Source organism: Diorhabda sublineata, chromosome 7 (assembly GCF_026230105.1).
Source record: "Diorhabda sublineata isolate icDioSubl1.1 chromosome 7, icDioSubl1.1, whole genome shotgun sequence".
In the NCBI taxonomy this organism is placed as follows: Eukaryota; Metazoa; Arthropoda; class Insecta; order Coleoptera; family Chrysomelidae; genus Diorhabda; species Diorhabda sublineata.
Genome location: NC_079480.1, coordinates 10,580,449 through 10,596,764, shown reverse-complemented (window position 1 = coordinate 10,596,764; position 16,316 = coordinate 10,580,449). Strand labels below are relative to the sequence as shown.

Genomic DNA, 16,316 nt, shown 5'->3' with positions numbered 1-16,316 from the left:
CAGATGTCCACCGAAATTGTGAAAATCGAAAAATTGGAGTATCGAGCCCTCATCAAGTACCTGTGTTTAAAAAGGTTAACAGGTAAGTAGATTTACGAAGATATGCTTAATACCCTGGTGATCAATGTCCTTCATGTGCGACCGTGAAAAATTGGACTGCAAGCTTCAAAAGAGGTAAATTTTGACCGATCAAGAAGGCCAAGAAGATTGTCGGTGGTTTTGTTATTATTAAAGCTTGTAAAAACTTTTAAACTCATGAAATTCAAAATTCACTATTCAAATTGACTTTGATTGAAATATTGATAAGTTAGATAAGGATAAGTTGTAGTGAATGATGTTCAATATTGATTAGTTAATTTATGGTTAACATTAAATTTCAATAGGTTAGGTTGTTATGAATGTAATTGAATATTCATTGTTTAGAATATAAATGACAATAAATTTTATAGGTTAGGTCGTTATAAGTGAAGTTGAAATTTATAGGTTAGGTGAAGTTAGTTGGTTGTTAATGGAGTTGAATTTTCATAGAAATTGTTTTTTCGAAATCTAAAAGATATGCATAAATTACACTAAGGTTATTTAAATCAGTTTTCTTATTAATGCATTGATCATTTTGGGCAATATATGTTGTTTTCAATTTAAAAAAAACTAATTTCGAAACAGAAGAGACCTAAAATCAAGAACATTTAGATGCATTATCAAAAGGTCTAAGAAATAAGAAATTTATAGGTATTAAAATTACTCAGAATTCAATGTAATATAAAAATAAAAAAAAGACATTGGGTAGGAACTGGGTTGGTAGGAAGATTAAATTGTTTTTATTAAATACCTTAGTTATTAAGTTTAGTTGTTTATTATTATATACTAATTATATCACTTGATTTTGTATATATTATAAATAAATAATACGTGCCGTATTAATAATTAGTGTGAACGTGAAAATGCATCACATTCACATAATAAATACCCAGATTGAGACAAATGCTATTATGAAACATGCACTGTCGAGTTCTAGGTATGAAGGACCGACATTTGAATAGAATTTTATATGTTAGTGTGTAATTGGTATCAATAGGTAAAATGAGGATACCATCAAAAAATAGTAATAAAATAATGAATACAAATCAACAAAATATATATAGTGAAATCGAATGTCACTAGATATTCCCGAGGAGATAATGGCAATTTCTCAAGTGATTACTGAAAAAGGAAACTAATAATACAAAGTATCCCATCAATCCATATATTTGTTCTATGAATGATTGAAGTAATCATTTAGAAAACATTTCTAACTGCTACATTATTTTCATTCGGAGCCATCATATCTCCCTGCATAATTAAAGCTTCAAGGTCATTACATTGATGTCATCTGGAATGGAGGTCACATTTCATTAATTTTTCTTGCCATGTTTTAAAGAACGCCTGTCCATAGGTCAATACCTTGTGTAACTGTATTTGCTAATTGAGTTAAGAGATACGGTCTTTGAGGGTAGTCACTATCACCTAAAAAAATTACACTCGTACTTTTTGTAATTCAACAGTCGGAAATAATACCTAATAAAAATGAATTTGGGAAATCACCGTTCTCTACACGAACTCGTATTCTGCTACTATTAAAAATTGTAGCATCATGAACAGAACCAGGCCATCAGGTAACAAGATCTAAAATTTGCATCCTTGCATCTGATATTGCTTGAACATTTAAGGAGAAGTAGCCCTTACAGTTACTGAAAACTTCTCAGGTCTCAGGCGTTTTTATGTATTGAGGGCTAAATCCTGCAAGTGCAGCAGATACTTTTACAATGATCCTTGAAACCGTCAATGTGTGCATCCCTCCAAAGTCAGCAATAGATAGAATATGACCAGATGAAGCATAGAAACGCTGTTGTTACTAGCAACTTGTTCGTAGGGGAAACACTATTGTTTCCAAAAATAATGTAATCGCATCATTATGTATAATGATATTTAACAAAAATTTAATTAACTTACACATAGTTATCCAATTCCAAACGTTCTTCAATTTGAATTAACACTTGTAAAACTGTCAGTTTTCTTAATTAATAGCGTTAATAAAATTTAAATTCGTCCATTTAGTGGAAATGATCTGACCGTGTATATTTTAATCTAGGAAATCCATGGTCAATTATATCTAGAATATCTAGATTGCAAGTTGCACACAAACGTCAAAAGATTGTATCTCTGTAAGTCCCGATCAAGAGGGGCTTAAAATTAAGGATTGCTTTGTTATGTTAAGCATGGCTTAACGGTCCGTCTATCAAAATGAGAATCTTAGGTTACACTTAACTTTAAGTAGTTTCTAAAAAGTGCGGTGCAAACCGGCCAGTCTCCCGACATATGAAGAGTGAAATAAAGGTGTATACATGTAATATAAGCTACTAATTCTGTAGATATGCGAAAAAATATTATGTGATAATAAAATTTACTGAAAATAATTAGTTACCTGTATTTCCCGCCAATTATATAAATCTGTTGAAATCAACTGAGTAAAATAACATTTTGAATTTTGTAACTTGCAGTAACAAATCTTAGTGCTATAGTAAATTTTGTATTTTGATTTTTGGTAAGTAGATTAAATATTGATTATATTTTATATAGAATATATTGGTATCTCAACATTTTTAAATTTATGAGCGAAAACAGAGTTTATCTCACGCCTTATACGTATTCTTCCATGGAGCAAGTGCAGATTATGTGGGGTAAGTGTCTGTAGTTTGCTTATGTCTTATGTCGCAATATATTTCTCAATAAATACTAGTTATTAATTATTTTATTTAAGGTGATTATTTTTTTCTAATTTTGTTACAGGGTAATATGGTTCGTAACTACCAACGGAAAACAACCAAAGGAAGTTATCCAAAGGAAACGTTGATCACAATGTTAGCAAAACATCATATACCGTTAAATACCATAAAGACTATTTAAAAGGAAGGTATGGGATGAAATCAAAATCGTTTCGCAGAAATACTGCCATTTCAACTGACTATGAAAAACGAGTTGTCGGGGGTCTATTGAAAATGGAGAAGTATAGATTTGGATTATTTAGAAAAGAAGTTGGGCAGTTTGTGAAGTGTAATAACATAAAAACTCCTTTCAAAGACTGTATCCCCTGTAAAGATTGGTCCTTAGGCTCTTGTAAAAGACACAATTTGTCTTTGAAAAAACAGCAAAGTGTTGAAGTTTCCCGTAAAAAAGCTGCAATCCATTTACTATTCATGAGTATTACGCACTGTAGGAAAAAAACCATAACGGAGCTAAGACTTCAAACAAACCTGAAAATATGTGGAACTTGGACGAGACTAGTTCCTGCACAGCATCAAAAACATTTTTAATGGCTTCATCTGCTTCGGGTAATTTTCGCCAATAATATTATTATTTGTGGGGCCAATGCCAGGCACCAGAAAACACCGGTAATCCTGGAACCACTTACGTAGCAAATAGTAATGGCTACATAGAAAAAATGGTTTTAAAGGATTATTGTGAAGAAGCATTCTTGAAGCAAATGATGATCGTTCTATATTATTAATCGAAAATGGTCGTTCAAATCACGTTACTATCAACTTGATAAAATTGGCATTTCGAAATAATGTGACGATACTTAAGTATCCCCGCATACTAGCCATGTCTTGCAGCTTAGGCATTAGTGTTTTTAAGTCATTATAAAAATTCCGGGACGAGAGATTATTCAAATGGTAAAGGAAACATATCGGAAAACAGTTTCCTGAAAAAGAGTTTACCTTTATGATGGGGAGAATTTAACATACTTTAAATAAGGAGGTGACTAAAAATGGTTTTCAAAGAGCCGGAATTAATAGTGAGTAACAGTAATTAAAGTAATAAAGTCAGAAGATAAACAAGTTACGAAGATAAAGTAAAAAACGGATAACAAAGGAAAAGGTAAAATTTCCAAGAAGAAACGAATCATTCCTAAAGAAACTAATGTGTTTTTGCTTATCTGTAAATGCGATTTCCAGTATTATACTGAATATAACGATTGTATTCAATCCATAACATGTAAGAGATGGATGTGTGGTATATGTAATAAGGGGTCGAGAAAAAAACAATACGAATGTGAAAACGATTAATATTAGTTTCAAAATATAAATGTTTTGATGATTTATTTTATGTTTGGAATTAAAATTCTGATTTATAAAATGTTCTTATAATTAAGAATCACAGAACTTTTCTGTGAGGAGTAGTATATATTAAAAATGTGTAAAATTCTGCTCTCTTCCCGTGTTTATAATATAAAGATTCAGTTCGTTCCTAATACGCTTGTACGATGTTGCCCTGTTTTTATAAAAAATGTGAATTACAAACTATTTGTTATCTATTTTTATAAAACGAATTTTTAATAAAAATGTATGCTACTATCAATACAAATTAGTTAAAAGTAACCTAACAATTCAATAATACTAAAACAAGTTTATTATTTATAAAACAAATAAATATATTATTAGTTTAAAGTCAACGTTTATAAAAAAAATGGTCTGCACTTAAACCATTTCACTTTATAAATTAAAACATAGCGAAATTCATATTTGTAATAACGATATTATTTAAAATACACAGAGAGTCGATTATTATCTTGATGGAAAAGCTTCAATCCTAATAATTTGAAATTGATAGAATGGAATATAAGTAACACCCGATCAGATACGATTATTGTTACCTATGTCAAAAATTTAAAATGTTAGTATCCTGTAATTCAATTTGATAATAATGTGATAAATTTCAATTTTGATACAAAATCGTTGCGAAGCAAGCAATTACAAATAATAATCGAAATAGTATTTGTTGTTCACGCTATTCAGAATAGCTGAATATTTTATTTTCCTATTAGTAAATATATGCAGCTACCCAAGTGATGTTACGCCTCTGAAAATATCTGTAGTTAGTCTAGTGCTGACTCTCAACGTCGAAATCATGAACTGTTTAATCGAAATACACATGCCAAACAAAGATGACATTAATTCAATAGAAAGAGAAATACAAAAGTGAAAATATGGCGGAATAGACAGTAAAGTGGGGTTGATGAAGATCAAAATAAGATTTATTTGATTGTTTCTATTTATGAAATAATGTTAAATTAAATAACAAAAGCGGTAAATGAGTGCGGTGTGTCGTCGATATATTATGTAGGTGGGAAGTGCGTCGATAAATCCACCCTTTCGGAGTGGTGAGGTGTACATACAAAAAAAATAAGTGACAATTGAGCTTGGAATAATAAGGGTATGATTTCAAGCCATGGGTGCTCAGAATACCAAGGAAAGAAATATTTCTGTGGGAACCCATTCAATTAGAACCACAAGAAATAGACCTAGAATTGCAAAAGATGGACGTCAGCCCATTTCCAATATTTTCACCGAACACAGTGGTATGAATCACTTTTATATTTCTTAAGTACCTGCAAGCAAAGTTCATTAAGCACCTACTGATCTACAGATAAATTAACGTTCGTAAAAATTTAATTTACATCAAATGTGCTTTTACAACCAGTTCGTCAATATGAATAAATCTTGATTCCATATCTGGTTTCTTTCATTATTTTATCGAGTATATAAGAAAATTGATCTACAAACTATTAAAATTTTTCTAACCATCCAGCTTATTTCTCCAGAGGGTGGTTTGTTTTTTAAAGTTCTTGCGAGTTCATACAAGTGTTTATCCTTGAAAAAGGATGTTTCCTTTCATAAGTGCAGCTGGTTTTTGTGCATATAATAATTTTCTGTTCCTTGAATCTGACTTGAATTAGGTGGAAATTTAGTAACTACTATTTACTTATAATATCTGTTATTGAAATATTTTGTTTACAGGTTAATTTATACAAGGCTTGTTTAACAAGTTTTATAATAACAAAAATGTATATTTTGGTACAAATTGAGGGAAAAAAATTAATTATGTTTTGAATAAATTTAGCATAAAAGTGGTTTTGTGTGCATAAGGAAAAATATCATTTCATTAATTACAACATAGTATTTATTTAATCCAATTTAATTAATAATATGTTTGTTCAGATTAATATTTTTTATTGTTGTTTATAGATATTTAGATATTAGTTTTCTTTCTTAAAAAGTAAACTGAAATTTATTTTTAGATCATATTTATATTAATTCTTTGAAGTTTGGATAATAAAGAAATCTGGGTATTTGAAAGTAGTTAATTTATTTTTTTATATAAAGAAAAAGAGAATTTTTAGAAATGGTTCACATTTATAGGTAGGAGAAAATTGTCAATGATAAAAAAACTAAACAATTTTACTTCAACTATAAATAATTTAATTAATGGCTGCTACATATTTATGAAATGTAAAAACAGCAAAAACTATTTTTTGTGATTAAAACATTATTTCTATTCATGTGTTGTAAAATCTGTGTTGTAGGTGATCTGCTTAATATACTTACTTTACATACAAGTATAAAAAGGTCTAAGGAGTTTGAATCTATTGTGGTCGTTATCAAAATATAATTTGACAATTTTAATAATTATATAAATAATATTCACTAATGTTTTTTATTTGATATGGCTTTATTGTTTTTTAAAATAATCTCCATTAAGGTCAATACACTATTGCATGCTTTAATCATTTTTTGCATTCCGATTGAGATACTTCCAAAACATGTAATTTGAACTCATCGACCTCTTATTCAGTTGTTGAAAAACGTTGGATTCACAATTTATTTTTCATCTGTGGAAAAAATAAGAAATTATTAGGTGCCAAACAGGGACTGTATGGCAGAGAACTCATCAATTTGATGTTTCGACTGTTCAAAGATGTTTTTAGTTGATATGTGAAAGCACACATTGTCATGGTGGAAAATAAATCTTCTTCTGCGTTTGGTTTCGAACACTTCTGGCAAACAAATGCTGGTGTACCATACAGAATTGACCATTTTACGTTGCAGAAATGGAACAGTGGTGAGATGTCCATATTTTTTTACAAAATGAACTGAACTGTAGAACAATGTTAATAAAAGAGACATTATAATAGGCTACATGATTATACTACCAAAAATTGAAGATTAAGTTGAAAAAAATTTTTAAACACGTGTTTTTGTACATATTTCATGATTCTACATCAAAGTCCTAAAAAATAAAAAGAATTTAACTAACTAATACAAAAGTTTACCTAATTAGTAATAACAGCAAAAAAAATCATAAAGTTTGCCTTTGAGTGCTGACAAACATCATTTGTTTTGAAATCAAAGACCCAAATTTTTTTTAAATTTCCTTAATAACAGAAAAATGTGATGTATTTTTTAAAATGTCAAAAAAATCATAAACATTTGAGCCCTGATGTGTGTTGTGAAATTCAAAGTACCGAAATTTTTTCAGATTTTCTTTTAACTATTGAAAAGAAAACTTATTAACAAAAATTGTTATGTGAATATTTTTTATTATGCTGAAAAAATTGTGAAATTGAATTTCATAGCTGAAGAAATACTGTGGCTCTAGATGATGCTTCATCACCAAAAGTCAAAGCGAGTGGATCAGCACCTTGCTGTTGGTTTCATCCACGTCAATAATCATAGAAAATCATCGTACGAAAATGTTTGCCATTTTAATTCCATTTTTTGACTAAGATGAATGTTTCAAGTATCTGTTGACAATCCAAATAGCACTCATATAACAACACACTCCGAGTACGTTTAATGTCACAATTCATGATGGCAATGTCAAATTCGACATATTCATGTGAGTATTGCCATATCTCAAAACATACATAGTACAGCTCATAGAAAAAATACTTGGAAAAAATTGTATATCCAGAATGTTTTCAAACATTTAAAGGATATTAACATATCAATAGAAAATTAACCCATTTATAAATAATGTCGCTAAATACCCCAGTGGTAGATGCAACCAGCTTGCAAAATAGAAGTTTGTTAGAAACATTTTTATGTAAGTCATTGTATCTTTACTTTGAATGGTTCATCAAAAAATCTGTAAGAAACTAAGAGTTATTGTGTGCATTCTATTTATATCAAGTGAAATTGAGATATGTGACATTAACCACGTGGGAGATGAATAGAATTAATATAGTAATATGTATTATGTGTGTGTGTTATTCTGATAAAATTGAAAGGATTGTTTTTTCGTTGTTTCTATACTTTACTTATGAAACAATGATTGCTGATGAATACTTCTCATTATTTAGAATTCGAAGGAAGTACAATGACTTACACAATACGGAAATTGATACATTGATTATAATTATTAATAATAGAAAACATTAAATAATGGTTTCCTAACATATTTATTAATATCTAAATAAGAAGACACTAAAATATTTAACAGAAGTAACTATGTAATATTTGTATTTATTCATTTATTTACACCACTCCACAGCCCAAGAGTCCATTAATTGGTGGGAAAATATACATAAAAGTTAACAATTAAACTAGTTGAATAGTACAAAGAAACAGTGATAAACTCAGATGAAAATAACAATGAAGTGTACAAAAGGATCCAAAAGAAAGCCTAATGGTTGCAGAATACGAATAATGAAAAAATTTCAAAATGATAAAAATCTTCTTTTTCTAACCTTTCTAAATATGATAACATATTTTGATAAAGACTTAAAGAAAAGTCGAAATGTCAAAATTTATCTATCTTTTAAAAATTATCATAAAAAAACTAATTTTAAAACAGAAGAGACTTAAAATCAAGAACATTTAAATGCATTAATATATCAAAACTTCTAAGAAATAAGAAATATATATACATATATATAGTATATATATATATATATATATATATATATATATATATATATATATATATATATATATATCTACGTTAAATTTTAGTATACTTTTGTTTAAAAACCTTTTTCGAAAAATGCATACTTTTTGAGTTATTAATTATTCTGTAAAAAAATGACTGTTACATACCCTTAAAAATTATTTTTTTACAAGGATATCCTTGAAGGTATGAAAATGGTTTCTGTTCCGTTGCTTTTAGCAAGATCGGACCTATTTGAATCTATGCTGAAAATTTTTTCATCTTATACAGGGTGTGTATAAAAGTGTTCAAATTTAACTTCATAAATATCAAATTTCTTTATTTTTTTAAATAGAACCACCCGGTTTTTTCTATTTTAATGCATTCAGGGATAAAAATAAGGCAAATTCATGTATACTTTCCTATACTTAAACCTTAGCGTTATCCAGATATTAAATGTTTTCTGTAAATGTTTAGAGATGCAGGTGAGGTCTAAATTTATTTTGACCCGTTGATACAAGCACTAAGAAATAAAAGAAGGTATTTTACTTTATCTTCTCGAATCGAATAAAATTTTATTTACTAGTCCAATTCCAACTTTCAGTCGTTTCCGAGATATTTGAAGTTTTAAGTTATTATTGTATTTTTTAACAAGTTTTATTTTTTTTATGTATACTTTTAGTAGGCTTTGTAATAAATGACACTTATTCATCTTTCATTAGTTAATTATTGCTACTTTCGAAAATCTCAATTCAATAACGAAGATTATTTAAATTTACTTTTAATACATGGTAATGTTACATGAACATGTACTTTATTTGCTGCAAGATATCCAGATAGTCCACGACCAAACTAGCAAAGAATCCTCAACAATTTGAAGCTATACAGTTCATTTGAAGCCAAATTTAATCGATTTAACCAGTTATTGACAATAATAATGCCAAAATTGATGCTGTTGCTTATTTTACTGCTTATACAGAAGCATCAAAACGTTTGCCCTAAGAGGTAGTAAGCAAATCATCGATTTTACCGTATTTTATGAAAACATAAAATGCATCTCTATTCTTACTATTTGTGTCAAAATTTAAAACCAACTGATTTTATTAAACGAGTATAGTTTGCTGAATTTTTAATAATAAAATGCCAGGAAGACGAAGATTTTTTAAAAAACATAATTTGGTGCGACGAATCGAAATCACGAAAAATGGATTATTTAATAGACACAATTCCCATTATTGGAGTCAAGATAATCTTCATTTAACCAAAGAACTTGCTTTTCAAGATCGGTGGCAGTTCAATGTCTTTTGTGCTATTAGAAGTAATCAAATAATAACACATCATTTTTACTATGGAAATTTGAATGGCTAGAAAACACAATCAAATAATTTATTTATCTTGATATTTTGAGAAATTTAAAACAAAACTATTTATACCGCTTGCCACCAGATGAATTAAACAAACATTTTTTTATTCATGACGGTGCCCCTGCTCATAATTCAATCGTCATAAATACATTTTTTGAAGACAGGTGGTTATCAAATAATGGTCCTTTTCGGTGTCCCCCTCGTTCTCCGGATATGACGCCTTTGAATTTTTTTATATGGGGTCACATAAAACAAGAGGTTTACTCACAAGCCTTAACAAGTATAGAAGATTGGGAGCTAAGAATTCGAAATTCCTTCCTTCCCGACGAATGAAGGCGTACTGAGAAGGGTTGAAGATGCATTGAAGTTCAAGGGAGCAATTTTGAACATTTACTTTAAAACATCAGACTATTTTCCTTTGGCTTTTAATTTTCCATAATATTTTGTAGCATATCTTATTATGGTGACAAATGGTTTAATTCCATTAACTTTTGCTTAAAATTAACCGAATAGCTTCAAATTGTTGAGTATTCTTTTAACAATATGCGATTTCGATCGTGGTCTATCTGGATATCTTACTGCAAAGAAAGCACATATTCTTGTAACAACTTTGCCATGTTTACCATATATTAAAAGCAAATTTACATAATTCTTTTTATTTCTTACTGCTTGTATCAACGGGTCGAAATAAAATAAAAAAATAATTTATAAGAGTCTGCAACGGTCAAATTTTTTACAAAAAAATTAATTACTGAAAAAGTATGCATTTTTCAAAAAAAGTTTTTAGACAAAAGTATACTAAAATTTTACGTAATGTCAAAAATGTATCAATATACTGGGTGTTCCATTTAAAATAACAAAGTTACAGTTGACTTCCAGTGGAACCGGAAGTCGGCAATCTTTGAAAATATTTTAGTTGAAAAGATCGTATCCGAACACCCAAAAGTAGACATTTTCATGATATTACTATAAGTATTGTGCCATATACAGATAGTTTTAACTCGTCGTGGGACACCCTGTATATCTTGTTTGTGATCCAGTGATCTTCAATTGATGGAAAAGTATAAGGTCTCATTTTCAACGAAAGTTCAAGAAAAACTTTCATCTCTGCATGACTTTTTTTACGACTTTGATAACCTAGTAGATTTTTTTCTTGCTTTGCGTTTTTCAATTTCTTGCTCAGCATATAAATCAGTTTGCTCCACCAGAAATGCAAGAACTCATCCGACATAAGTAAGACCAACAGCGTTTGTGCTATAAAATTTGTCGTACCAACTTCAGGTTTGGAACGATTTCACTTTCACTTGAGTTCTCGGAAGGTTCATAATCGCTATTAGTGTTACCATTCTCCTCGAAAATCCCGTCAAATTCTGAATTACTTTTTGCGTAGTACTCAATTTCATTTTGAGTCTGTGGTTTTTTGTTATCCTTTATTGATAATTTAGTTATAACCATAATTAAAAAACAAAACACTCAAGAATGACTTGAATGTGATGCACCCGATTACAATTTCTGAGATCCTGCTGACGAATATGAGCGCGTATGAATGAATTTAACTTAAGAGAAGCGACAGGTCAGAGCGTGTCTGTGCGCGAATTACCTCGTAGGTCCGTTCTGTTACAGAAACCATCTACGAGATAATTCATAAGACCTCTTGAAGAAAACGCATTTTTTTGCTTTTCGATGATAACTACGTACTAAATTTTTTTGATTTTTAATAATATAATGTGATTAAATTAAACTGTCATTTTAGCCAGATTTTTGAAAATTTCCGCCGCAGTCATTGTGTTAAAAAACAAGTAAATCGCTCTAAATTATGAATCACTCCTTTAGATGGTAGGATTCAACAGTAACAAGTTAAATAGATACTGTTAAAACCAAAACACTAATAAATCATGTTAAACTAACAATTTTTATAAAACTATAAAACTATCTTCATATATTTCTTCGTCCATTCATTAATAGACAATTGACAAGACTTCCTCAGCAGCTCTTTCAAAAATCCAAATTTCCTTATTCACTTGTGCCACTTTTGTTTTTCTGGTCACTCCTGTCACTATAAATACGAGCAGGCACTCTGAATGGATCCTTCTCAGAAAAAATACAATGCAGTTGCTATCATATTTTCGACATCTGTTTCGACGTTAAACACATGCTAAAATGACAATTTGAAATAGCGCCTTTCAACTTTCTTGTTAGATGTAAAAACAGAAGTTAATTGCTCGGATCTTCTGTGGAAATAACAAAAATATTGTTGTACAAGTGAACTTTACATAATATATATATATATATACAGGGTAATTCATTAAGAATGTGCAAACTCTGAACTGTAGATTCTAGACCTCAAAATATGATGATTCTGCTCAACAAGCCTTATGCAAATACTGCTAGTTCAAAGTTTAAATTTTGATTTTCGCAATAATTTTTTATTTTCACACTTTCTCTTCGAAAATTGGCAATTTTACGTTTTTTTGGCATGAGAAATCATAATTTGCACTCTAATTTAACATTGCTAATAGAGGGCGCTAGTTACACTTGTTTGTGTTAATAAAATCAAAGTAAACTTTTTTTGGGCTAAATTTACAACCAAAATAATAAATGAATATTAAAAAGCGTTAAATTCTATAAAAAAAGTTACTGTTCTTTGATTCGTGTAACTCAATCGGTTATCGAGTTATTTGCTTCTAAAAAGTTCAATAAATTTTAATTTTTTCGTTTTATTCTTCCTCAAATATGTAACAATAACCAATTTGTAAACGAAAACAAAAAACTTCAAAGCAAATGCTCAAAATGCCCACCATTTACTTCAATACACTTTATGATCCGCTTTCGTAAAGATCTCTTAATATTAAATAATCCTTGTCTGTTACTTTTAATTACATCCGCGGCTTCATTTATTTTCCGTCACATTTATGGAAGAGAAGTAATTTTTTCTTTGTTTACTAATACCTTCATTTGCGACCAAATCGACATACTTGGGCATTAGTTCCGCTCGCATACATTTAATATTGCAAGAAAATTCAACTGTGAAAAAGATTTATTCTCGTTGGATATCGCATAATTTGACAATCGCTCGTGTCGATTAGTGAAAAGAAATGCTGGAAAAATTCAATGGCGATGATTCAAGAGACTTCTATACAATTATGAAAGGGGACGAATAATGGATCTATGTATATGATCCAGAAACTAAACAAGAATCGACTGTATGGGTTTTTCAAGATAAGCCAATTCCAACAAAAGTTATTCGCGCACGAAGCGCTTCGAAGCAAATGGTCGCCTGTTTTTTTCGAAATAACATTTCACCATCGTTCCATTAGAGCTACATACTACATTTCAATTATGAATGCTACGTCAGCCTTTATTTGCCATAAGTGTTCGAAAAAATCCGGCCATATCCAATTAATAATATTTTTTTTATTTGTCTATCGCAAAACTTAATTAGTAATTATCGTATCTGATACATTCAATGCAATTGAAATTTGTAAAAATACGCCTATAAATTTAATTTTGATTGGATTAAGCAACACTTATCAGTCGGCTACTCTCTGTTATACGGCTAATTGGACACTTGCCACGCATTAGTATCTAACAGTTGATAACAAAAAAGGAAAGTACGTTCACCTCTTGGATTCATAAAATAGATAGGGTCGTAAACGATGTTTTGGCACAAACACAAATACAATGCCATTATTATTTTTAAATTCTTATCAGACCAACTGTAACTGAAATAAAAAAGTAGTTGAAAAAGTTACGGTAGATAAAAGAGTACAGAAGGGTGTGGGGAATCCATCTATTATTGGGTAACTTTAGTTCTAGATGTTCCTGAAAGAAGTTTCTACATTGTAACTAGTAATTAAAATGACCTTATCATCCTATATTCATCCTATATATATCGCGTTGTTTTCCAGATAAGGAGGATATCGTTATCTATAATTTTTGTTAATACTTTTTTTTGATTATCTGTAGTACAACAAAGTCAATTATCATTAGCCCACTAACAATTCACCCTGAATATACGATTTCGATTTAATTATTTTTGAAGCATTTAATAATTTCTAATGTACAAGTTCATGAGATGAATCAAAATAGTCAATTAGAGATTTTCAAACTGATTTGTTTATGTCGTTATAACGTTATTGGGAAGAATATTGATTGAAGTTTTGTTCACCAAATCCTTCATCTAAATAAACATGTTATTATATTATAAATGAAACCTATTATATTTGGTTGTCTATAGGTTCGTTCCAACCCATCAAAAAACCGTCCTTAGTACGGTGGCGTTTCTGCGCAATATAGATTACGTGTTCCAACCGGGCGGTTACCGATTTACGTACGATTCTGTTTAGCGTTTTCGGGACGGTCTTTTCGATGCTTGGTTGATAGAGTTAAGTTATCCAAAACAACCTTCTTCACAGCTCATCATCATCAACACTTGGTGGGACTCCTTTCTCCGCCAATTAAGTTCTAGATCCACAATTTTATATTCTTCTTGGAAGTTGGTTTTATAGAAAAACTTGTTTGGTTCAGACGATCTAAGGTACAGTTCTACTGCGTCACTACTATTAAAAACTTCTCTCTGTTGGTGTTAGGTTTCTTGTTTTTAAGAGGTACTTTGTTTTGTTCATAAAGTGACTTGAAGTTTTTAAAGTTATCGAGGGTTATGTCATACACCTCTATCAAATCTTTGAATCGGCACTGGGGAACGAACTGTTGCCAGTCCTATGGCATCATCATTTGTATCCGACCAACCACCTTTTTGGCCCTCTCAATCACGGAATGAATTCCATCGAATTCCATATGCCCTTTTAATAAATATTTATGAGTAATCACTTTTAACGTAGGCATTATTCTCAAAATCCACATGTAAGCTGACAATATCATAAAATTTCGATTTTGATCTGCGCAATTATCTAACAAACTGTCAGCTCCACTAATTCAGCACCTAAATTTTATTGTGCCCATTTAAAAATGCACGATGCTATTTCACAACCACCACAAGCACACACTGTTTCATCCCACATTGCGCACTCATTTTGAAAACAATAACTATCTGTTACAAATATCAATCACGTCATAAATAAAAGATTAAATAATGGAGTTAGTTTTATTAATATTTAAAACTATTTGTAAAACAACACAGAAACACCATAAAACATGTAAACAAGAAAATTAGCAGCAATACCTCATATAACTTCTGGACACATGTCAGTTTTTGACAGTGTTGCCTTTTTTCTCTTTTTTTTTACCGAGTTTACCTCTATCATATCATGATAAATACATTAAATTCACATTGGCTATGACGCCATGCATTAGCTGTGCAGTAACGACAAATATCAACTCAAGAATATACACCTAGATAATGCAGTTAAATCAATAACCCCAGAATCGAGAATTTTGTAGTTACGACAGTTTACCTCTCAGGTACAGAACTTTTCTGGGAGTTTAATTAAATTTTAGAAACAACTGTTATTAGAAATTTGAGTCAAATTAGAAAAATATTCCAAGTATATTTAATAATGGATTAATCTACCACTCACTATTTAGCAATAGTATGTTTTTCAAGATTGTATAATGGAGGTTATAATTCACGAGGTGAAGTTTACTGCCGCGTGCGTTAGCGAGTAGAATACTATACTTTATCCACGACTACTAATTCTTTTTGCCGAAGTTTTTTGTTGTAATTTTTTTTTTCATTCTTAGAAACAGTATTATGTTATTTTAACAAATATTTAATTCATTATATCATTGTTTATTTAAACATAGTCCATAGTTATCAAAAATTATAATAATCGTATAATATCTCCATAATAATCAACACATAAATCTATGTATTAGTTTAATAAATATTGGATGTCTTAACATAACAAGAAGATGGTATTTTTTTAGTTATTAATAATTACTGTTTTCATTTCAAAATTCATGTACCATATTATATATTTTCCTCCACTTTTTTGGCAATAAATTTGATGAGGCAACCTCGCAGCTTCTCTAATTTCTGGCGGTTCAAAGAAAAGTCACTTTAATTTTCTATATCCATTTTTAATTCGTTTTTTAACATGACTTAACATAATATATTGAAACAATGAGAATTTATAAATACACAATAATGTTGAACAGGTTCGAGTCAAATTTATTTTGTTTCAAAAGCTACTTCAGTTCATAAATTGTTTCAAAAACCAGAATACAGAAACAAATATGCGACAATGACAT

At 29.7% G+C, this 16,316-nt stretch overlaps 1 protein-coding gene and 1 pseudogene across 4 annotated transcripts in view; one reads left to right on the top strand and one right to left on the bottom strand.

Moving 5' to 3' along the window:
- Window positions 1–1,411: 1,411 nt before the first annotated feature.
- LOC130446874 (putative nuclease HARBI1) lies at window positions 1,412–4,912 on the bottom strand (annotated as a pseudogene).
- A 43-nt stretch (window positions 4,913–4,955) lies between these two features.
- The window catches only part of LOC130446547 (tyrosine-protein kinase Abl), an 88,417-nt gene continuing 77,056 nt past the window's right edge, over window positions 4,956–16,316 (top strand). For 3 of the 4 annotated variants that reach the window (XM_056782879.1, XM_056782877.1, XM_056782876.1), the window contains exon 1: window positions 4,993–5,395. In XM_056782879.1, coding sequence (XP_056638857.1) covers window positions 5,266–5,395 — 130 coding nt within the window. In that variant the 5' untranslated portion in view covers window positions 4,993–5,265. Of the gene's footprint in view, window positions 5,396–16,316 lie in introns of all 4 variants that reach the window. The other variant, XM_056782878.1, reaches the window with a different exon arrangement.